This window comes from Colletotrichum gloeosporioides (assembly GCF_011800055.1).
Source record: "Colletotrichum gloeosporioides strain Lc1 chromosome Unknown consensus_65, whole genome shotgun sequence".
NCBI classification, from domain to species: Eukaryota; Fungi; Ascomycota; class Sordariomycetes; order Glomerellales; family Glomerellaceae; genus Colletotrichum; species Colletotrichum gloeosporioides.
Window position 1 is genome coordinate 248,698 of NW_025544710.1, and position 22,767 is coordinate 271,464.

The 22,767-nt window shown below is 40.8% G+C and overlaps 5 protein-coding genes across 5 annotated transcripts; 3 read left to right on the forward strand and 2 right to left on the reverse strand.

Annotated features, from left to right (window-relative positions):
* Window positions 1-8,544: 8,544 nt before the first annotated feature.
* GCG54_00012337 (uncharacterized protein) lies at window positions 8,545-9,358 on the forward strand (the record flags this gene model as incomplete). Its single annotated transcript, XM_045412215.1, has 2 exons — window positions 8,545-8,819; window positions 8,875-9,358. Coding segments are annotated over 2 exons (759 nt in total), but the record flags the coding sequence as incomplete, so codon positions are not given.
* Window positions 9,359-10,354: 996 nt separating this feature from the next.
* GCG54_00012338 (High-affinity methionine permease) lies at window positions 10,355-12,573 on the reverse strand (the record flags this gene model as incomplete). The annotated part of the gene is made up of 9 exons (XM_045412216.1): window positions 10,355-10,595; window positions 10,657-10,909; window positions 10,964-11,100; window positions 11,156-11,330; window positions 11,390-11,495; window positions 11,561-11,817; window positions 11,881-11,976; window positions 12,027-12,266; window positions 12,315-12,573. The coding sequence occupies 9 exons, from the start codon at window positions 12,571-12,573 to the stop codon at window positions 10,355-10,357; spliced, it is 1,764 nt and encodes a 587-aa protein (XP_045261251.1).
* An 882-nt stretch (window positions 12,574-13,455) lies between these two features.
* On the reverse strand, window positions 13,456-15,023 carry GCG54_00012339 (uncharacterized protein; the record flags this gene model as incomplete). The annotated part of the gene is made up of 5 exons (XM_045412217.1): window positions 13,456-13,645; window positions 13,704-14,009; window positions 14,062-14,548; window positions 14,605-14,936; window positions 15,013-15,023. The coding sequence occupies 5 exons, from the start codon at window positions 15,021-15,023 to the stop codon at window positions 13,456-13,458; spliced, it is 1,326 nt and encodes a 441-aa protein (XP_045261252.1).
* A 1,345-nt stretch (window positions 15,024-16,368) lies between these two features.
* GCG54_00012340 (Carboxypeptidase S1-like B) lies at window positions 16,369-19,585 on the forward strand (the record flags this gene model as incomplete). The annotated part of the gene is made up of 5 exons (XM_045412218.1): window positions 16,369-16,506; window positions 16,554-16,839; window positions 16,892-18,323; window positions 18,901-18,955; window positions 19,079-19,585. 5 exons carry the CDS (start codon window positions 16,369-16,371, stop codon window positions 19,583-19,585), a joined length of 2,418 nt encoding a protein of 805 aa, XP_045261253.1.
* A 1,176-nt stretch (window positions 19,586-20,761) lies between these two features.
* Window positions 20,762-22,690, forward strand: GCG54_00012341 (Siderophore iron transporter 3; the record flags this gene model as incomplete). The annotated part of the gene is made up of 1 exon (XM_045412219.1): window positions 20,762-22,690. The coding sequence occupies one exon, from the start codon at window positions 20,762-20,764 to the stop codon at window positions 22,688-22,690; it is 1,929 nt and encodes a 642-aa protein (XP_045261254.1).
* Window positions 22,691-22,767: the final 77 nt, after the last annotated feature.

The following is a 22,767-nucleotide window of genomic DNA, read 5'->3' on the forward strand; positions in this document are numbered from 1 at the left end:
TATACTACTATAGTGATTTTATATCCTAGCTAAAGCCTATAATAGCTTAAAAAACGCTAGAATACACTAAAGACTTATAGATAACTTTATAATACCTAAGAAGGACTTTAAGAGTATTAAGAATAATAATATATTAAGAGATCTAACCTTATTAATTATTAACCTTATCTAAAGCCTTAGTAAGCTACTTTTTTATTACTTACTATTACCTTAAGAGTTAAAGACTCTAAATATTATTAATAGTTAAATAGTAGGGCTTATAATACTACTATTAATAAAACTAATAAACTAAAGTAATACTTTAGCCTCTTAATCGCTAAGCCTATTAATAACCCTATTATAAAGGTATTTAGGGGCTATAGGCTATAGTTAGGTTAAACTAATAGAAGAAGCACCTAAAAGGTAGGTATAGTATTACTGCGCTACTTTTACTTATTTCTTCTAAGATCTTCTTTTTTAACTCTTCTATAAGTACTTATTAAGTCCTCGCTATAGAGGGTTCTATACCTTATCTCTATAAAGTTCTCTATCCTTTTAGCTTAGTCTAGCTAAACTATCCTTAAACCCTTTTAGTTTAAGTAGCTAGACCTTTATAATTATCCCCCTTCTAATTATAGTAGTCCCTACTATAGAATAAGACTAGTAGTAGGTAAGAACCTCTATTATCTATAGTAAGCTTTTTATAGTTATTATTATTATTATAAATTATCTCTATTATCTATATAGTAGTTATCTACTATATATTTATTAAAACTTCTTTATCCTTTAGTACTATTATTATTTCTATAAGTTTTATAATCCTACCCTTAAGGTTATATTATTTACTAAATAAGATTTTATTAGGGGTCTCTCTTATTCCTTAAAAAAAGAAATTATCTTTAGTAAGTTTTATATTCTTTACTTATAGATATTTTATTCTTTATTTAGTAAACCCTCTCTAAATAATAGCTTTATAATAACTTTATTTTTTTATCCTATTTATCCCCCTTCTAAAATAGGTATATTATAAGGCTATTTAGAACGTTAAATAGTAATTATTATTATTAATTTACTATACTTACCTTCTTACCTTTAGTAGTACTTACTATAGTAAATAACTACTATTCTTATTATTTAAAGTTATAGCTACCTCTCTAACTATTTAATAATACCTTATATCTATCTATAAAGTAGTACTCTTTTTCCTACTTAAGGTTAGTTTTTTTTTTTTCCTCCTTATTATATTATATTATAATAACTTTTATATTTTATAAAGCTTTATTAAGCTTTTATAGAGCTTTCCCCTTTTAATACTACTTTTATATCTAATTATTATAAATACTAAGACCTTAATCGCTTATATTCTAATATTATATAAGCCTAATAACTTAGTAAAGAATAATAATATTTATTAGTATAACTAATTAAGTAGTAATAAGCTTTATATCTCTTATACCTTATAGCTCTACTAAACTACTAAAGTAGTATATACTTATACTAATATAAGTAATACTACCTACTAGATATATTATTTATATAGTGTTAAGTATTATAAAGTAAGTGTTTAGTAACCTTTTACTAAAGTATTAAACTAACTATTAGTATAACTAGATCTCTAACTATTTAGTTAATAGCACTTAAATCTTCTAGAACTAAGTAAAGTATTATATTACTTAAATTAAAGCTAATAAGTATTATTAGTATAAGATCTACTATATATATATTATAATTATAAATAGTTAGGTATTTCTCTTATTACTCTATAAGTAGTTAGTAAACCTTATTAAGCTTTAGCCTAACTTTAAGTAGTATAATAACTAACTACTATAGATAAATACTAAAGAGACTACTGCTAACTATACTTAGGTATATCTTAAGATCTAGTTTAAAGTATATAATCCCTTAGATTAAGTTTTTTTTTAATAGCTAATAGTTTCTTTATAGAATACTTACTAAAAAAAAGATAAGGACTTTATTAAGTAAACTTATCTTTAGCTTAAAAATACTTTACCTTAATACCTCTAAAATAAGAGCTATATCTTTAACTAAACTTAATTCCTTAATAAGCTTAATAATATCTTAGAGAAGTATCTCTTAAGTAATAACCTTTATATATCTAGTTTACCTATTTAAGATCTCTCTAAAGTCTAAGCTTCTTAGATACTTTATAATTCTTATAAGTATACCTTAGTTATAATTCTTAAATATATTAGCTTTAGCCTTACTCTTTAACTTAATACTTATAAGGATATTAGCACCTCTTCTATAAGTATTTATAAGAATCTTATTAACTCTAAAGAGGAGGATAAGTTATTAAAAAGTGAGAGTAGTAATAGTAAGAATAATATAGATATTAGTCCTAATAGTAATAGTATTAGTGAGGATTTAAATAACTTAGAGGATAATTCTTAGTAGTTTTTAGTAGATCTTTAGTAAGTATATAGTAGCTTTTCTTTAGAGTTCTTAGTTAGATATTTCTAAGTTTATATATTACTTTTAAGAGTAGTTTTTTTTAGAGTTTTTTTATAGTTAATTAACTTTTCCTTATTTCTCTATACTACTTATTATCTTATTTATAGTATAACTTATATTATTACTTCTTAAATCTTATAAGGATTTATAAAATATTTACTAAGTGTTTTTTAAGTTTTTAAGTGTTATATTCTACTAGCTAGCCTTTCTATTTAACTAAATATAAGGGGCCTATTAGTATATCCCTTTATAATATAATATCCTTAATTTCCTATTCTTTAAAGTCCTCTTCTAGGTCTAAAAGCTATCCTTTAGTAAGCTTTTAGCTATACTATAGCTTTAGTAAAATAACTAAGAAGATATTATATACCTTATTATATTTTTCTAGGAGCTATACTTTATAGGTATTAAAGCTTATAACTTCTATAATTAGTATAAGAATAAATTATAGGGTAAGTTTTTACTAACTTTTTATAAAGTAGAAGTTCTTTATTAAGAGCTTTATAATATCTCTAACCTTATATAATTACACTTTCCTTTTAGTATTTACATTTTTAGCTTATACTTCTATTATATATTACTAATTTTTAGTTATCTTTTAGTAAACCTCTATTAACTTCTTAAGCTTTTTATTAACCCCTTAAGTTTTAATTTTAATACTTAGTAGGTAGTAATTAATTATTTAAAAGTAGTAACCTATAAGGGTTTTAAATAGTAATATATTAATAATAGTATATCTACTATTATTATAAGAGAATTTAGCTTTAACTAGCTATATTACTTATTAGTTATATAAGCTTTTACTAAACTTTAAGAGGTATATAGTTAGAGCTTAGTATAATCTCTTAGTTTAGCTATCTATTTATAGATATTATATAATAAAGATATACCTTTCTATATCTTAAACTTTAGTTTAATCTTATTAGAACTAACTAGTAATTAACTTATCTTAATTACTAATAATAGCTTTAAGTATATTATATTAGTATTTAATCTCTTAATATAAGATCTTTACTAAACTTATAGTATCTAGTTACTTAGTTATCGCTAGAAATTATATTACTTTAGTTATTTAATATATAACTACTAGGATTATATTATATATAATCCTATTATTTTAGTAACTCTTTAGTAAGCTAGTTAAGAAGTCTAAGGAAATCTATTAAAATAGGTGTGCTAGTAATTCTAATATTTATAGTAGTTTATATAGCTTATATTATAGTATATATACTCCTTAGTACTATAAGCACTTAGTAATATATTACTATATATCCTCTATTAGGTATAGCTAATAGAATTTTTATAGGATTAGCTTTACTATTTTATTCACCCCTATATACCTTAATCTAAGTATATTATAATAGTTTTTTAGGATTTTATAGTAGAGGGATCTCTCTTCTAAGATAATAAGTCTTCTTCTAAACTAAAGGATATTATTCTTATTAAGTTAATACTTTTAGTATTCTTTAGTATCTTAGTAAACCTTAGCTATAAGTTCTCTATAGAAGTAGTTTTTAGTTTATAGTCCTCTAACTATCTATTTAAAATTTATGCTTAATTATAATATATATACTATTTTATCCTAAATAAGCTCCCTTATTATAGTATATAGGATATACTACTTTAGTATAATAATCCTAGCTCCCCCTAAGTCCTCTAATATATTACTATCTTCTTATAGAGCAGTTAGTATAATATCTATATATAATTTTAAGTAAGTAATAATACTAATATATATACTTTAATATAGTAACTTATTAGTACCTTTTATAAAGTAGTATTAACCTAAGGGTAAGGATCTCTTAACTTTAGAGCTAGCCCTCTAATAAAGTTTTTATATACTTTACTAAATAGCTTAGATATAAGTTCTTATAGTAGCTATAGTTCCTTTAAGCTTAGCGATATATTAGTAAGTTATTACTAATAACTAGCTAATAAGTTTTAGCTTCTTCCTAAAAGTAAGGAGTATATTATCTACTTTAGAATCTTTTACTATATAATTAAGGTATTATAATAGTTTATCTATTAGATTAGTAACTCCTAATCTATATTAGATTTTAAAATTAAATACTAATAAGTAGTAGACTTATTATATAAGCCTTCTATAAATATTATATATAGGTATAGTAAGTACCCCCTTTAGTGCTATATAGTCTATAAGTACTAAGAATTTCTTAAGGAGCTTTTAGAGATATTATACTTAGTGATCTAAGCTTTTTATAATAGTAAAGAGCTCTTATTACTTTATAGCTTAGTGTTTTTCTATATCTAAAAGCTTTTTTAATTAGAAGGCTACTAAGTGCTAAATAGTATTATATTTCTATAAAAGTATATTAAATACTACCTAAGTAGATATATTAGTCTTAACTTTAGTTTTTAGCACTAAGTTATAGTATTTTAATATTAAGGCTTTAGTAAATACTTTCTAAAGTGTTTTAAATATAGTTTATATCTCCCCTATCTAAACGAAAGCTTCTAACTTTATACTATTTTAACTTCTTTTTAATATACTATTTATAGGAGCTATAATATAGGAGTATTTAGTAATAAATTTATAGTAAAAGTTATAGAAGCTAAAAAAAACTTAGATATCCCTAAAGGATTTTAGTACTAGCTATTTAGTAACTACTTAAACTCTATTTAGGTCTATTTTAATACTATCTTAAGTAATATAAAACCTAAGGAAATCTACTTTTATTTAGTAGAAGTTATACTTCTTTAGTTTTATAAACAGCTTAGTAGCCTTTAAGCAATATAGAACTATATAGAGGTCTTTAGTATACTACTCCTTAGTATCTAAATAGATTAAGATATTATCTAAATATATAACATAATAAATATCTAAAAGGTTAGTAAGTATTTAGTAAATATACACCTAAAAAGTTACTAAAGCGTTTATAAGCCTAAATAGTATTACTATATACTTAAAGTACTTATATTAGGTCCTAAATATAGTTTTCTATCTATCTACTTTATTAATTATAATTCTATAATATACTTTACTTAAATTAATTTTAGAAATAAACTTTATACTAGTAAGCTTATCTAAAAGCTTACTAATTAGTAGTAAAAAGTATTAATTCTTTACTATAATTTTATTTAATCCTCTATAATCTATATATAACTATAAGCTACTATCCTTTTTAGGTATAAATAGGACTAGTGCCCTAGTAGAGCTAGTTAAGTAGTAAATATATCTAGCTACTTCTATTTCCTAAATATATTTAGTAAGGGTTTATAGCTATTCTACTAATATAAAATATATTAACTTATATAGGGGCTCTTTACTAAGTTTTAGCTTAATATAATATACTACTCCCTTTAATCTAAGGACCTTCTTTATATTTTCCTTATTAAAAACGTTAGTAAAAGGTTTAAGTTCTTTAGAGATATTCTTCTTATACCTCTTATCTAGTAAGCTTTTACTTAAGGTATTAATATTTTTTTTATCTAAAACTAAAGCTCCTATTAAATATATTATATAGGCTTTCTAGCTATTTTTTATAATCTCTTATACTATTACCTCTAGCTTAGTGAGTAAGATATAATTATATAACTAAGTATAAGTATAAGTGTTTATATAGATACCTTCTTTATTTATTAAGTTATTAGATAGAAGGATATTTCCTACTCCCTTAGGATATAAGCTAACTATAAATACTCTCTAAATCTTCTATAAGTAGCTTTAGCTATTAATTAAGAAGAAGGTAAGCTAATAAACTTTACTAATAAGTATTAGTCTTCCTTAAAAGTCTATTAGCTTTAAGGCTATAATACTAATAACCTCTTTTAGTAAGAGTTTCTTAATAAGGTCTTCTTATATAAGGTTTACTATAGTATAAATATCTATATTAATTAATAGTTTAACCTTATTATATACTTAGAATATAATTACTTAACCTTTAATAGTCTACCCTATAAGAACTAAAGTGATTTCTAGTATAATACCCCTTAGGGTTACTTCTATACCTACTTATTTCTTAAGTTTTTAGTATTATTTATATAAAAAATTATAATAGTATTAATCCTACCCTATCTTAAGTTTAAGTTCTAATTACTACCTATAAGCTATATATATAGTTTAGTATAATTAGGGGATATATACTTATATTTCTTATAATTATAGTACTAAGTTCCCTAAAGATTAGAAAGCTTACTATTAGAGCTAAGCCCTATATAGGGGTTTACTAAGTAGTTATTTTAGGATAAAGTCTCTAAATAGTACTCCCTTAAGTCTACTAACTAAGGAGGTTATAAACCGCTCTTATAAAAGTAATCTAAGGAGCCTAAGTATAGTTACTTATATAACTTAGAATAGCTAGTAGGCCTTCTTATATATCTCCCTTCTAAAATCTCCTATAATCTCTATATATATAAAGCTATAATATATATATTAATATAATTAATATCTTATTTAAAAAGCTTATCTTTTAAGGTCCTTATAAAACCCTAAAAGAATATATAAGCCTTTATATTACCTATATTTAGCTTACTAAAAGCTTAGTTAATAGACTCTTAATAAGCCTAATATATAATAGGTTTCTTATTATCCTTTTAGTAGTACTACCTTAAGGTATTATAGTAGTTTTATTCTTAAAGTTTAGGCGCTATATACTACCTTCTTATAAAAACTCTAAAGTCTTCCTATATAAGGTTAACTTACTTCCCTAATATATCTATAAATATTTACTAATAAGTTTACTATTCTATTTATAAAGTATACTCTATTATACTTAAGGCTTACTAAATATACTAGCTATTAGAGTAGCTAAAGTAGTACTTATAAACCTCCTCTACTATAATAAGCTAATCTTCCCTTTTTATACTAGTAGATTTACTAGTGAGGTAAGCTATATTATAGTTTAAAGGTTTCTTATAAACCTTTAGTAACTATTTAGTAGGTACTTAGTTACTTAATATAGTAATAATTAGCTTATATTAGTTAGCTATTATAGTTATAATCTACTATATTAATATTTAGCTAGTAGCTTCCTCTAGCTTTCTAACTTAAGCTAACCTATTAGTAGTAGCTATAAATATCTAGCCCTATAGCTTATCTAATCTATAAGGAGAGGTCTTATATTCCCTATTCTCCTATATATACTTATTATCCTTTTAATAAGTATTTAGTATAAGTAGCCTATCCTCTTTAAGGCCTCTAGCTTTACTTAAAATATAGCTTCTTATCTCCCCTTATTAACTTATATTATCCTCTAATTATTCGCTAAAGTTATCTTCTCTATATAAGTTTATATAAGCTATCTTACTTAGTACTTAGTAAATACTAAGTATAAGTTCTTTAGTTTAATTAGTAGGTATTACTTAGGTATATAGTACTATTATTATTACTAACCTTCCTAAAGTAAAGTAGAAGTAAAAGAATTATAAAGGTATTTAAGAGCTATAAGCTATAGTTAGGTTAAACTAATAAAAGAAGTACCTAAAAAGTAAATATAATATTACTATACTACTTTTACTTACTTCTTCTAAGATCTTCTTTTCTAACTCTTCTATAAGTACTTACTAAGTCCTCACTATAGAGGGTTCTATACTCTATCTCTATAAGGTTCTCTATCCTTTTAACTTAGTCTAGCTGAACTATCCCTAAGCCCTTCTAGTCTAAGTAGCTAGACCCTTATACCTATTTAGTAGTAGATTTTATATTAATAAACCTTCCTAATACTTAGTAAACTTACCCTTAATATCTTTACTATCCTAGTAATAATAATAGACTATAAGAGGGTATTTAGCCTTATTAAGTTAGTTCTAATATTATAGAGGTTATTAATAAAGCCCTTATAGCTTAAGAAGACCTAATACCTCTAAAACTAGATTTAAAGTAGTAGTATTACTATTAATAACTACTATTTTAAGTAGAGGGGTTAATAGAGAGCTATATAACCTTAGATTATTATATAATATAAGTTTAGACCCTCTAAGAATATTATAAGAGCTTTACTAACTTCCTATTTAGGTAATTTAAATTAAATTAAATTAAATTAGTTAAAATAATTAAAAGTATTATAAAAAGTCATTTAATCAGCTAATCTCAAGCCTCAGTTTTAACTTAATTGATTGGTATGCTGCGCTGAGGGATTCCGCGAGGCGTTGCAGGACGTGACCGAAAACAACTGGCGGGAAACATTTTGCTTCTCTTCGCTTTTGATCATTTACGTGTTTTCCCTCTTGGAGGTCACACACAAAGATTGGAGCCAGCTCGCTCCCATGTCCAAAATTGTCGAGCTTTTTGTTTGTGTCCGGGGCATGCGAAGCACGATGGATGCGTTCGGACCAAGCTTCAAGCAGTCACAACTCGCACCGCTAGCCTTGGGAATCTGGTCAGTCGATGAAAGAGATCCTGTCTACAGGTAGGGCCCGCCTAGATGCTCAACTTTCATTTCAATGGCTAATCGTGTCATTTAGGCATCCTTCACTTGAAAGAATGGTGTTGCCAAGAAATATCTTTGAGAAGCTTGGGGTGCTTGCGAGCTTCTTCAAGCTTCATTTGGATGAAGAACGTAAAGAGGCATATGGGAATGCTGTCGTGCAACTCGAGAAAGTAGCCTATCTTATCGCACATGCAGGCGTTCACGTGGAACTTGGCATGCTCCTGTTCTGGCCTTATACTGTGTCCGACGTCATCATGAACGACATACATGCCGCAAATCCGCATGCATGCGTCTTGTTGTGCCACTTCGCTGTGCTTCTCAGTGTACTCGAAAAGCGGTTCTGGTTTCTAAACGGCTGGACTGGCGGTCTTTTTTCGTCGTCCATGGCACATCTAGCTGGGCATGTAGAACTCTTGGAAGTTGTCGAGTGGGCCCAGCATTGGGTCATGGGAGTGTGCAGTATTATTCCGACTGCTGTGGGTAGCTTGGATATAAGTAGTGGAGCTGACTCACGATGATAAACCACCACACGTGTTGCGCGACGGGGTTCTTACGACAGCCAAGCAAGAGAGTGTTCGGCTCAAGTAAAAAGGGGAATGTCAAACTCCAAACAAAGACACTCTTATCATATCTTCGTGTACACAGGTTGCCCGGCACCTCCCAGGATCAGAGTCATGACCCAACCGACGGGAGCTGGTTCCAGCCAGCAACTATGCCTTCTCAGCCGGCGGGATAGCTCTAAAATACGAATTACTCCTGAATTTCAATACAACAATACTATAGAACAATCCACTATCATATGAGATAGATTAGAAGTTCTACGTCCAAATTGTTCTCGCCTTGGCCGGCATAACTGACCGAACTATAAAGGGTGCGCCTGAACCTTAAGTCAAATGATCTTCCTGCAATCACCATCATCCTTCGCCAAGTCAACAAAATCGCGAACCATATAAACAAAGTTTATAACGCCATTATCGGTGTAGGTACAATGACTGGTTCTTCTCCAAACAAGCTTTGACTAAGTTTGTGACTAGACCAAAACCCAGCCCACCAAGCAGATCACAGGCTTCACCGCGGCCATCGCTGCTGCTCTCTTCGCCGCTTGCGCCAGTGCCACGTGCACCACCTCCTGGCCGGGCTACACTTGCAATGGAGCGCAGCTGGCATGCTGCATGGACATTAGCTACGGCGTGATGGACCAGAGCAAGAAGGACGAAAACTGGAGATACGACTGGACTCGGGCCAACTGCAACACTTGCAAGGCTTGATTTTACCGTCGGGAGGGAGAGATCAGAAAATGGGTCAGGGACGTTGAATTAGTTATCAAATCAATGATACATGAATGCTGCAAATCAAGAAATTTAATCATAATTTGGAGTTCCGACGCAAACCCTTGACTTGGGAAAGATAATGTCAAAGCTTTGTTGATAACAACGCGACGATAACCGAGCTCAATTGATAATCTGCCTCTCGCCAGAATAGCTCGATGCTGATTACTCTTGATCGATCAAATTTCACACCAGTCCTTGCTTCTTTTCTTCCTCTGACCCTGGAACACTTGGAACTTGCTGCAACGGCCGTCCAACGTGATCATGCGTGGCATCCCATGCAGCTAAGTCGGCAACCGGGACTTTGACAAGCTTGTGGCTCTGAGCGCCATCGGCCAGCTCCAGAACCTGCTGCCTAATCCGGTAACCCCTAGCCTTCGGGACGACATAGATCCAAAGCCAGTAGTACACACCACAGCCAACGAGACTAGTATCCGTTGTCAGTATGAGGTCCATCCAACATGCATGATTTCCTGGGGCTAACTCACATCCCAATGCCGGCAACCACGTATGTGGCATACCAGAAGCTCACATCGCCGGCAAACACGCCACCCTCAGGGGGGTACCAAGGCATGATGAGGAGATACAAGTCCTTTGCGATATTGAAGATGATAATGACGTCCCATGCTTTGAACTCAGGAGGAGGGAGATTGAGGCGACTGCGACGCCAGCGAACGACGTATAGCCCCACTGACATGACGAAACCGAAGAAGGCGGAAGGGTAGACCTGGAGGTCGGCGACTTGATTTCTGTTAGTTCTCAACCTCTCAAAACATGAGTTTCGTGCAGACTTACTAAAGTTGAAAGCATCGCCGGCGGGAGGAGCGACAATCATGATTATAGTCAAGATGTATTTGACGAGGTAAGGACCCAGGGTCGTGCCAAAAGGTCTCGTTGACGCCCAGAACCGAGGATAGGGCAGAACACCCTGCCTGAACAAAAGCTACATCAGTATGATCTTCTATAAGATGTTCAGCTTCATCATACCTTCCACATTCTCGTAGCATTCGGGAAGATCCGATCAGCACCGTCAGGAGATTGCCGAAGGAGCTCAAGGCAATGAGGAAATTGAGCCCTCTAACCGCACCGCTGGAGCCGAAAACGTTGGTGAAGAACAGACTTGCTGCGATCTGTTCGGCTGCTGCCAAGTCCGCTTTCGGTACTGTTCAAAATGAGTCAGTGTCGCCTGAAGACGGCACAAGCGTATTGACCAAAACGTACCGGCAGCGAAGTAAGCAATGTTGGCTAAGATGTATAGGATAGTCACAATGCCAAGGGAAATCCACCCGTACTTCCTAATTTGTTTCACTGGGTTCTGAACGTCACCCTGTCAGCGTTCTGTAACCGACATAGCAGATTAGAGTCAAACTGCCCGATCGTCATTGAACATACCTTAACCTCGTTCACGACATTGAAGGCGTTCTCGAAACCTGCATACGAGAAAATGATTCTGTAAAGAGCATTCGTCAAGCCGTAAGCTGTCGCTTGACCATCGAATGAGTTCTCGAAGTTTGCATGCGGCTCAGGGACCTTGGTGTGGCCTCCTAGTACAACCAATCCAGTGATGGCAATGAAGACGAGCGTCAACAGCTTCACAGCGCCGACCCCATTGGAAAACTGGTAAGCGAAGTTGTTATGCAGAGCAACGACTAAGAGTGCCAAAGTCAGCAAGTTGGGACAAATCATGCCTCAGAGTTGCGAGGCGAACTCACCTAATGTGGCAACAGTGTATCCAGCCACCGCCACGCCCTTCAACTGCCAGGGCCCTGGAGTCGACCCTGCTACTTTGAACAGATACTGAGAAAGAACTGAATTGAATTAGCAACGAGATACAAGAGATAAGGATATGGCTGGCTACCAATAGCATTGCCACTGCTGAAAGACAGTGCCACAGACTGGAAGGCGAACGCCGTGGGAAACAGCCACTTTGGTCGCGGGTATGCCTGTTCTAGATAGACCACTTCGGAGCCGGATCTGTTCGGAAAGTACGAAGCGAATTCGAGATACACGGAGAAGGAGGCGATTGAAGTCAGGAATCCCAGTGCCCAGTAGATCATACTCAGACCAACTGAACCAGTACCCTTCAGGATGGCGGAAGCTGCGGCTTGTCAGTGCAAATGTCAACAAGAGAATGCCCGTGACGTACGAGTTGAGTAAACGCCAGTTCCGATCATCTTGCTCACATTGAGAAAGACAATAGTGACGGGCCCGACAGCATATCCTAATGGAGAACTCGTCTCAACTGGGGCACCCGTTGCCTCCTGGTAGGAAGGGCCCGAGTCGTTTCCACCTTTCTCGACGACATAGTGAAGGCTCCCATCGGTAACGTCCGACTCATGACCCGAGTTCGCATCGACGTTTTCTTCATTGTCGCGACTTTTGAACGGTCGCCGTAGGAAAGACATCTTGCGACCTATCTGTGGTCAAAAGCAGAAAGACAACAGCGATGAAATGATCTGTGAAGGCGACCTAACTGAACGCACTGAACTCAGGAGTTTCATACATTGGACGATCGGATGGCAGTATATGTATGTAAACACCAACATCATGGCATCCCGCGGGGTACCATCCTGGCCTCGGCCGTTCTCCCAACCCACAGACCCATGCGCCCGCGCCAGCTTGCATTATCTCCCGGGGTCGGAGGTGCCTGCATCCCCATAACGCCAGAACGAAATCAGCAATACAGCGCCTGGATGCGATGCCGATTGCTACCGATACTTGAAGCCGGCACTAGGTCGCTATCTTCACGTCGGACTGTGGGGGGTTGCGACGGTGCGTTCCAGGGTCCCGATAACGCAATTGTAGGGCCAGTTGTAGCAATCCAACGACAGGCGGGATGATAAGGTTTGGAGTTGTCTTAGCTTAGGTGTTGATTGTGTGTCGGTTTGCCCGATGTATTTCCACGCGCGTTGTAGGTCTCCTTAGTGTTATTCGGCTTAAGTACACGGAGTTGGTTCTGGCCGCGGAGGCCAAGCCTAATTTGTGCTATGCCGTGACGACGTCATCCGGTCCTGGGAAGATGCGATAGTGCTTCGCAAGCATGCAGCTCACAACTGGTATTCAGCCAGCCATCGGCGGGTAATTTTTGAATTGAATTGAGCGAGTCATGAGATAGGGGATTATTTCTTGATTGTCAATTCAATTACATCTGACATGGGGTGATACTTTGTCCTTGAACCTCTTCCTTTGATGTGTTCAATGGAGATGCACCTGGCACCAACGGAACGCGTGGCATTCGTATGTAGATCAGGCAATTGGCCAGGCCTAACATTTGACGTTTCCTTTATCTAGGCCTTTGCGTTCTCTTTCTCTGGCTTGAATTCGCCTCGACTAGCACTGCGAATCTGCGGCTCCAGAGGGAATACCGATTTCTCAGCAGTCACCCCAGCGTACACTCTGTCCCATCTCTCCTTCAACGCAACCGGTGTCTTCCATGCGTGTTCCGGGTCTCGAAGCCACAGGCGTGTGAGGTGACGTCTGGTCACTGTGTCAGCATCAATGCGGTTAACTTGTCATTCAATGGTCTTCGACTCACTGCTTTTCTTCAGAGTCGACGAACCCTCCGCGGGCGTGAAAGATGCTCAGATTATTGGCATATTGAATGTCTCCCTGGTGAAAGTCGAGAGATACTCGGTACTTCTCGGCGGTGAAGTGCAGAGCATCGAGGGCTTCCGCCTGGGCTTCCGTAATGGGAGGAATGTCAGATGATCGGGGAAGTCCCCAATATCCGGTGAAGCTTCTTCGCGCGTACTGAATAATCAGGCGTTCCGGCTTGCCGCCTTCCGATGGTTGAAAGTGCAATAGAGGTCGAGTGCTGTACGACCTGCCGTCTTTACCGAATCTGTATCTGCGGTAAGCGTCACAGCCAGCCACATGAGGGAATAATTGCATACTCATCAGCGTTCCAAGGTTCCGCCAATGTACGGATCAGATCAGGCCGCGTTCTAGCGAGCTCGTTATAGACAAACCAGCTGCTTGAAAGGTAGCTCTGGCCACCCTCGGCAGCCTCACCAAGGGCGAAAAGTGCAATCACGTCACCTGAATCGGTGTGGAATACCTGCTTATCGGTGGTGTATGCGGGCGCCCCGATTCTTTGAGCGTCAACGACCTTGGTGAGGTCCTTAATGTGAGCAAGGACAACGTCCGCTGGCTCGCCGTTGAATTGAGTGTCTTGTCTCCCGCGGATGGGTGCGACATGAGATGAGATTCCGGCATAGATGATGATGTTCTCTTCGCGGGTATACTTGGTGACTGGTACTCCGCGCACAACTTTGAAGCCATGACCGTTGTGAACCTCATCTGAGATGGCGCGAAGAGTCTTATGCAGGTTGGGCAGAGGAAATGTCTCCTGGCTGATCTCACCAAGAGGCTTCTTCAGTGCTGCAAGAAGAGTTACTCAGAGAATCCAAGTGGACGCACATGTATTGTTCACATACACTTGAAATGCTGTAAAGCTTCGTCGACCTCTTTCTTGTCGGCATCCGTCAACACATAGTTCCAGTCATAGGTCTCAGCCAGCGTGTTGCCATCCCAGACGAGCTTTGACTCCAACCTTTGAGGAAAACCGTCGGGGAGAGAATTGTTCAGCTTTTCTTGCTCGTGACGGCGCTGGATTCTCGCCAGGTAGTTGTCGTGGTTGGGCGCGTAGCCAATGTCAGGCTGACCTGGAGGTCCTGCGAGGAGAGGAGCTTGAACTGCAGCGGCGGCCATTTCGATGATGGTCTGAGGGGTTTGCTTGGTGATATCGCACCACAACCGAAGGCCGACTCTTAGACGTTTTATATCATCGTCCTCACGAGGTCAAACGCGCCCTAATATTGACTCGAACATCCGTTGGTGGGGACGATCGAATCATGATTCGAGACGGCATGCGCATCCGAGGTCAAGTGTACATAGAATTCCCCAACAACATCTAAACAAGCCAATCACCGCGCCATTATTCAATACTGCATTTGTCAGAAAGGATGCTTTCACACACAGTCGACGACCAACACAATGCCTCTCAGTGGTCGTGGTGCGCTTCCAGCTGTTTGCCATCCCGAGCTGGAAAGGCGTCATCTTGATTGTGTTATGGTTTTGCGGGGAACCCTGAAACGCGATTCGGCGGCGTCATTCCCCCAGGTATGTCGCAATCACAGACCAATCTGCTCCCGTATCTTGACTATGATATCGGCAAAAGTGAGGCAGACGCCGAGACCTCCGCACGTAGGACCTTGCGTATGAGTAAGCCTCAAGCTTTGCGTGCCGGTTCACCTCCCACGCCGGCCCCCGACCCGAATACCGAGCGGGGCATTCCCCATCAACCGGTCCCGGTCGAAATCCACTCTGGCTCGGGCCGACCGGAGCTGTTTCCGGACGATAGCAGAAACGCGAGGACTCCGACCACCGTGCCAGCTATTCTTTCAAAGTGATATTGAGCTTCATGTAGCCTTGGCTTTTTATGCGGATTATCATTGAACGCGAGTGCGGCTGTCCTGTCTAGGATTCAGGAGTGCTATCAGAACGGATGCTTCCAGTTCGCCGGACGGAGTATTCCTTATTCATCTTATCTGTTAATTTCATATTGTTGTTTTTGTGTCTTGATCGTCGGCCGTCCCATCATCCTGACTATGGTCGTCGCGATCGTTAAAACCACTGTTTCGTTATTGTCGTTATGATCATCGTTGTCGCAGCTGCTATTGTCGTCGTCGTTATGCTGTATTCATTTTTTTTGGCTGGACGCCAACGTTCACCATGAGGATCCATGAGGATCACCCAGCACCCGGATGAGCAGGATGTTGAATAATGACTTTTTGTCCCAGCGGTGCATCGAAAGCGGGAATTAAAGCTTCGAGCGACCGCTCCCATTGGCCAATTCATCTTCCAACTCAACGCGTCCCGCAGCCGAGTCTTGGTTTCCTCCGGGTCTCCTGGCGACCCCGCACTCATCCCCTGCCCCTCTCACCAGAAAACGGAATCGGCTTCCGGGCAAACTTGATACGACTTCCTTGGCGGTGCAACCTCCGTACATAAGCGCACGATGATGGTGAATCATTGAGCACCAAGCTCCGAAGTAGGAAGGTCAGAAATCGACATGAGCGGGGAAAATCAGAGACAATGACATATAGCGATGATTGTCCTCCAGCAGATGCAGCGACTGAAAGACTTTGTCACCTCTTTTTCTCGGATCCCAAGCCTGCCATTTCTTGAGTGTTGACAGGATGCGGAGATCTTTCTCGCTCGTCGCCGGTGCGACAGCTTTGATCCAGTCCTCGCTGGCCCAATTTCCGCCGACGCCTGAAGGAGTCACCGTCCTGAAATCGAAGTTCGACGAAAACATCACGATATCTTACAAAGAAGTATTCGCTCCGATCACGTCTTCATGAATAACATCTGACGGCCGTAGCCCAATCTCTGCGAGGAAACCGGGGGTGTCAAGTCATACGCCGGCTACATCCACCTCCCACCCGGGACTCTCGAGGGAGTGGGTCAAGAGCAAGACTACGAGATCAACACATTTTTCTGGTTCTTCGAGGCTAAAGAAGATCCGGAGAATGCGCCGCTTTCAATCTGGATGAACGGCGGACCCGGCAGCTCGTCAATGCCAGGGCTCTTCAACGAGAACGGGCCGTGCTACATAAACAATGACTCCAACTCCACGCGACCTAGCGAGTGGTCATGGAACAACCACGGTATACGTAATCTGAACATCTCTGATTCGTATGGGTGGCTAATTTGCGAAAGTAAACATGCTCTACATCGACCAACCCGTTCAAGTCGGCTTCTCTTACAACACCCTCCGCAATGTGACCCGCAATCTCTTCGGAGGCACCCAAACCCTGAACGCATCTTCACCGATACCAGCCCAAAACGTGACGTTCCAAACGGGCACTCTTCCAGTCGATAACCGTAACACCACATCCTGGGGCAGCCGCAACGCTGCCATTGCACTTTGGCACTTCTCTCAGGTCTGGTTCCAGGAGTTTCCGGGCTACCACCCGAACAACGACCGCATCAGCATCGCCACCCAATCGTATGGCGGACGCTACGGACCTGCCTTTGCTGCATACTTCCAGGAACAAAATGAGAAGATTCAGAATGGGACGTGGGACGGGACCGAAGGGGAGCAGTACATCCTCAACCTTGACACCTTGCTTATTGTGAACGGCTGTATCGATCGCCAGGTTCAGTGGCCTTCCTATCCTGAAATGGCCTTCAATAACACCTATGGAATCGAAACAGTCAACGAGACGGTATATACTGGCATGGTGGACGCATACTACCGGGAAGGTGGCTGCCGCGATCGCATCGACGCCTGTCGTGAAGTCTCTTCTCTTTACGACCCTGAGAATGTGGGCACGAACGCTAGCGTGAACGCTATCTGCCAAGACGCAGAAACATTCTGCACAAACAATGTCCGCGACCCGTATCTAGATGTCTCTGGTCGGGATTATTACGACGTGACCCAAATCGACCCTACACTCTTCCCGGCACCCTTCACTGCGGGGTACCTCAACCAGCCGCACATTCAAGCAGCCCTTGGAGTACCTCTGAACTGGACAGGTAGCTCCAGCGCTTCGTCATCTGCGTTCAGAGGTATCGGGGACTACCCGCGCCCAGGTTGGATTGAGGACATTGCATACTTGCTACACAGCGGCATCAAGGTGTCTTTGATGTTTGGCGATCGTGACTTTGCGTGCAACTGGATCGGTGGAGAGCAAGTAGCTCTTGCAATTCCCTGGGCCGACCAGGAGAACTTCGCCAAAGCAGGATATCAACCCCTCATAACCAATGAGGCATACGAAGGCGGCCAAGTCCGTCAGTATGGCAATCTCTCATTCATCAGGGTCTACCAAGCCGGCCACGCGGTACCTGCTTACCAGCCCGAGTCCGCGTATCAAATCTTCAACCGTGCCTTGTTCAACCTTGATGTCGCAACTGGCAAGGTCGACACCGCGGCGAACTCGACTTACAGCACTCAAGGCCCGTCGGACACCTTTGCGATCAGGAATGAGGTCCCGCCGCAGTATGAGGACTTCTGCTACGTGCTGGACCCGAGCACATGTACCGAGGAGCAGGTGACTGCTCTGCGGAATGGTACGGGCGTCATCAAGGACTACATCATGACTGAGCCAGCGTACGATGCTGCTGCCGCTCGTTTTATGAAGAGAGACATGTTAGCCAATCCCCTTTCCTTATTCCTTGACTGGCAATGCTGACTGAATTTTCTCTAGTCTGGATGACAAATAATCAGTGGATGACAGGTAGTCCACAGGATTGTGATGTACTTCATGCACTTTTTCACTCTACAGTAGAAAGCACTGAGGACATTCCAATCGACATCTAAGCATAGATTCTGATGGACTTTTCTGCAGTGGGACTACTAAGCTATTTAGAGGAACTTACTGTCAACCATGAAGTCCATCAATTTCTTATTTAAATTATTCATCTCAGACATTTCAGCGTGTAAAGCGCAGGAATTTGCTTGAAAGAATTGCCCAAGTCCGATTTCTGAAATTACTAGCAATAAATCTGACTCTTCCGCTCATTCATAAATGTCTATAATCTTACGTATCTCATTCATTCCTCATCGCGTCGACGAATACCGCGCTAAAACTCTTCACAAACCTAGAAATCGAGTCTTGATCACCACTCAAAAGGCCCCCTTCACCACTCGTGTCATCCTTGATGTTCCCGTTTCGGAGTCCACCGAGCGCAAGCTAACGGTCGCCAATGATTACTGCTCTTTTTAGACTCGGGGAGCCCACGGAGGGCCGAATTTTGATCGGAGACGTCGGTATTCACACGGTTGGCCTGCATCTATTGCGATAGAATGTGTCCGTCATCGGCCGAGGCGCGCTGCTCCTAGCCGGAAACATACGCTACAATCTTGATCCATTCAATCAACACAGCGATGCTTGGTTAGCGTAGTGTCTGAGCATAGTCGGTCTTGGAGAGGGCCAGAGTGATCGCGAGGCCACCGGGGCTTCGCCTACTCAAGTAGACAGCGAGCCTGAGAAGGGGCGTGACCATGCCGGCTCCGCGCTCAATCTCAACTCCGAGGTCATTGAGAATAGCGCAAACATCTCCCACAGCCAGCAGTCTCTCATTTCCATTCCTTATGCGCTCATCAGACGTTCCAAGATTATCATCTTGGACGAGGCGACCGCTTCCTTTGACGGACGAGCCGATAAAGGTCTCCAGACCATTTTGGCTGAGGTCATGACTGACGCTACAGTTCTCACTGTTGCACGTCGGCTCGACACCGTTGTTGACTCGTGTGATCGATCCCTAGTCATGGAGCGAGGCATGCTCGCCGAGTTTGATAGCATACCTGCTTTATGCGCAAATTCGCATAGTCTTTTCAGGGCATTGTGCGACGCTGCCAATGGTGGCTTGCTGAAATCGTTGATAAGAGAGGTTGGAACCGCTATATGAACTATGTTTTTCTCTTCACAGGAGTTATCAAAATTGCTACATTATTAGATTTTCCTCTCCATGGTAGGATGATAACGTCTGACGGCCAGCAGCCCATCGTAAAGCTTTAGGAGTAGACAGTACTTTGGAATCTATTGAGTTATGCCAGAGATAGGGAAGAAAAGCACATGACACCTTCATAGACACAATTATCATTATCAAAATGATCCCGCTCACCCGCATCCGCCTGGGCCGCTTGGTGGACTAGACACGCAAACCATCAGCTTGGTACGAGCTACTGGTTTTGGCCACCCGCCCATCCCGTGTTTCGGGCACTAGCCGTTGAGCATCCTTGCCATGCCAAGGCCAGCATGCAACTCAGGGAGCAGGAGGCAGTACCGAGGTGCCAGCCGCCTGGCCCGCTCCGACAGATGCCCGCCTTAGTGTCTCGAGAAACATCTCTAGAAGTGACTGCCGTACGGATACTCGTAAATGATCACCTTTTGCTGAAGTTTCAGGCCAGATTCAGAGACTTCGAGTCGCCCGAGTAATATAGAACCATGGTGTACACCAATATGCACAGTCCCATCACACTAGTTTGCCAAGGAATGGGTAGTCTCCGCAGTTGCTCACCCGCCAGTGGGATGATCCCCTCCCTCTAAAATTTAGCCATCTGATTAGATGGCATGGTGCATTTTTAGTGGATGATACGTGCAAGGGTCTGAAAAGAATTCGGAACAAAAGAAAACCGAGCTTGTCTCTCTTCCCATGGGTCTAGGTATGCTGTCGGCTCTGCCTCGACTGGCGTAGGAACCTGCCGGGAGAACCTTTCCATTAGGCATGTCGCCCGTAGGATGTACCCACCGAGTCAAGTTTTCAAACCATTACACGTTTTATCCCCGATGACGGACCACTCTTCACTGTCTAAGGGAATCCTTCGCTTCGGTTCGTAGTGGGAGGCGACCCAATCGGCGTCCTACTGCGCCATTCCAGATTCCACTGCCAAAAGGTCAGGCGAGGCGATACGAGATAACATGTCGCCGTGACTGGAGAGTTTTCGGTCTTCGCAGTCTTTGCCTCCATTTCTCTTCCTTCTTCCCATCTTACGCTTGCTGGCCTGGCATTCCTTGTCCTTTCTACCTCTGTGTAGTCTCGACTTCATCTCGGAACCTCCAGTTGCTCGACGCGTCGCCAGACATGTCGACGCCCGCAATCGACGACAAACGGCCCAAGGGCCCAGAGCCCCAGCACGCTCCTGCGCAGAACGACGCAGCCGAACACATGTTTGAGCCGCCTGAGAAGCCCAAGTACGCCACGCCTGACGACGAGAGCTCCAAGGCCATTGGCGTTGGCAGGGTCGAGGCATTCAACAAGGTTCTCTACCATTCCGGCAAAAAAGGCAAAGTTTTGCTCTGGTTACTTGGTGCTTCCGTCGGCCTCACCATGTTCGCCTACGCCCTAGACATGGGTATCACGACCACGATCTTCGGCACGTTAGCCGCGTCAACATTCAAAGTCCACAGCCAACTCGGCACCGTCAACACCGCTAGCCAGATTATTCGTGCTATCAGCAAACCTTTTATCGGAAAGTTAGCAGATATCACGTCGCGACCTACAACATATGTTGTGATCCTTGCCTTCTACGCCGTAGGTTTTGCTGTTGCGGCGAGCGCTCATACCTTCACATCTTATACTATCGGTATTTGCTTCACGTCCGTCGGCAAATCAGGCCTGGATCTTCTAAGCGACATTATTGTCGCCGACTTGACCCCTCTAGAATGGCGTGGCTTCTTCAGCGCGTGCCTATCTCTACCCTTTATTGTGACGGTTCCCGTCAATGGGTTTATCGCTGAGGGATTTTATGATGACTGGAGATGGGGTCTGGGAATGTTTGCCATTCTCGTACCAGTTCTTCTCGTCCCCGCTATTGTTACCCTTTACGCCATGCAGCGCCGCGGTGAGAAGGCAGGTATGGTCACTATGGCCGACTCCAAGAATGTTCGAACGGGCACTTCCGAAGCGACGCCCAAGAACTTGGTTTACTGGGCCAAGCTTGCGTATCGAGGCCTGGTTGATATCGATATCATCGGCCTTATCCTCCTCGGCTTTGCCTTCTCCCTCATCCTTTTGCCCATTACCCTGGCTAAGAGCGCTGATGGCGGATGGAAGAACCCTAGTATGATCGCTATGATCGTTATAGGTTTCGTTATCCTCATCGGCTTCGCCTTCTTTGAAGTATTTGTGGCTCCTAAGCCCTTGATGACGAAGCGTATTCTAAAGAATCGCGCCTTTATTGCGGGTGTGATTATTCATACTTTCAACCAAATGGCTTCATCCGTTCGCAACACCTACTTTTCGTCATACATCCTCATTATCAAAGACTGGACTACCTATCAGTGGACTATCTTCCTTGGCATCACCACCATGGGCCTGTGTCTGGTTGGACCTGTCGTCGGTCTGGTCCACCGCATTTCTCATCGCTACAAAAGTCTCATGATTTTTGGAGCTGCTGCCAAAATCCTTGGCTATGGTCTCCTGATCCAACCGAGCGGGAGAATGACTCAAGATACAGCTCGCCTCGTGGCTGCACAACTCATCTTTTGTCTTTCTTCCCTCAATGTGGTCGGTGCCCGCGTCGGTGTGCAGGCCTCCGTCCCCCACGACGATGTGGCCTCGCTTATTTCCATCATAACCCTGTGGTCTACCTTGGGATCCAGCATTGGCAGCGCCGTTGCGACGAGCATCTGGACGGAGCAGATGGTTGACCAGATGCACAAGGAGATGCCGGGTGTTTCGAGCAGCGTGATTACCAAGTTATACGGCAACATCAAGACGCTCAAGAAATACAGCTTCAGCGACCCCATTCGCCAGGGCGGCGTGCGCGCCTACGCGATTGTGAACGGGCACATCACCATCGCCTCCATCTGCCTGTCTTGCATCCCTCTCATTGCCTCTTTCTTCATGCCCAACTACTATCTCGGCAAGCAGCAAAATGCCGTCAACAACAAGGGCCTCGATGGCGAGGTTGTAGACGTCCCGAACCAGCGCACAGCGAACGAAGCAGTCACTACTCAGCCAGAGCGCGCAACATTCTGGCAGAAGGTGCTTGCTTTGTATCGTAAGTAGGTTATGCTTCAATAGGATTTTCCCACGCGTATCCGGTCATGGTGGATGATTGGCAAATCATTTGATGGACAGGCGGA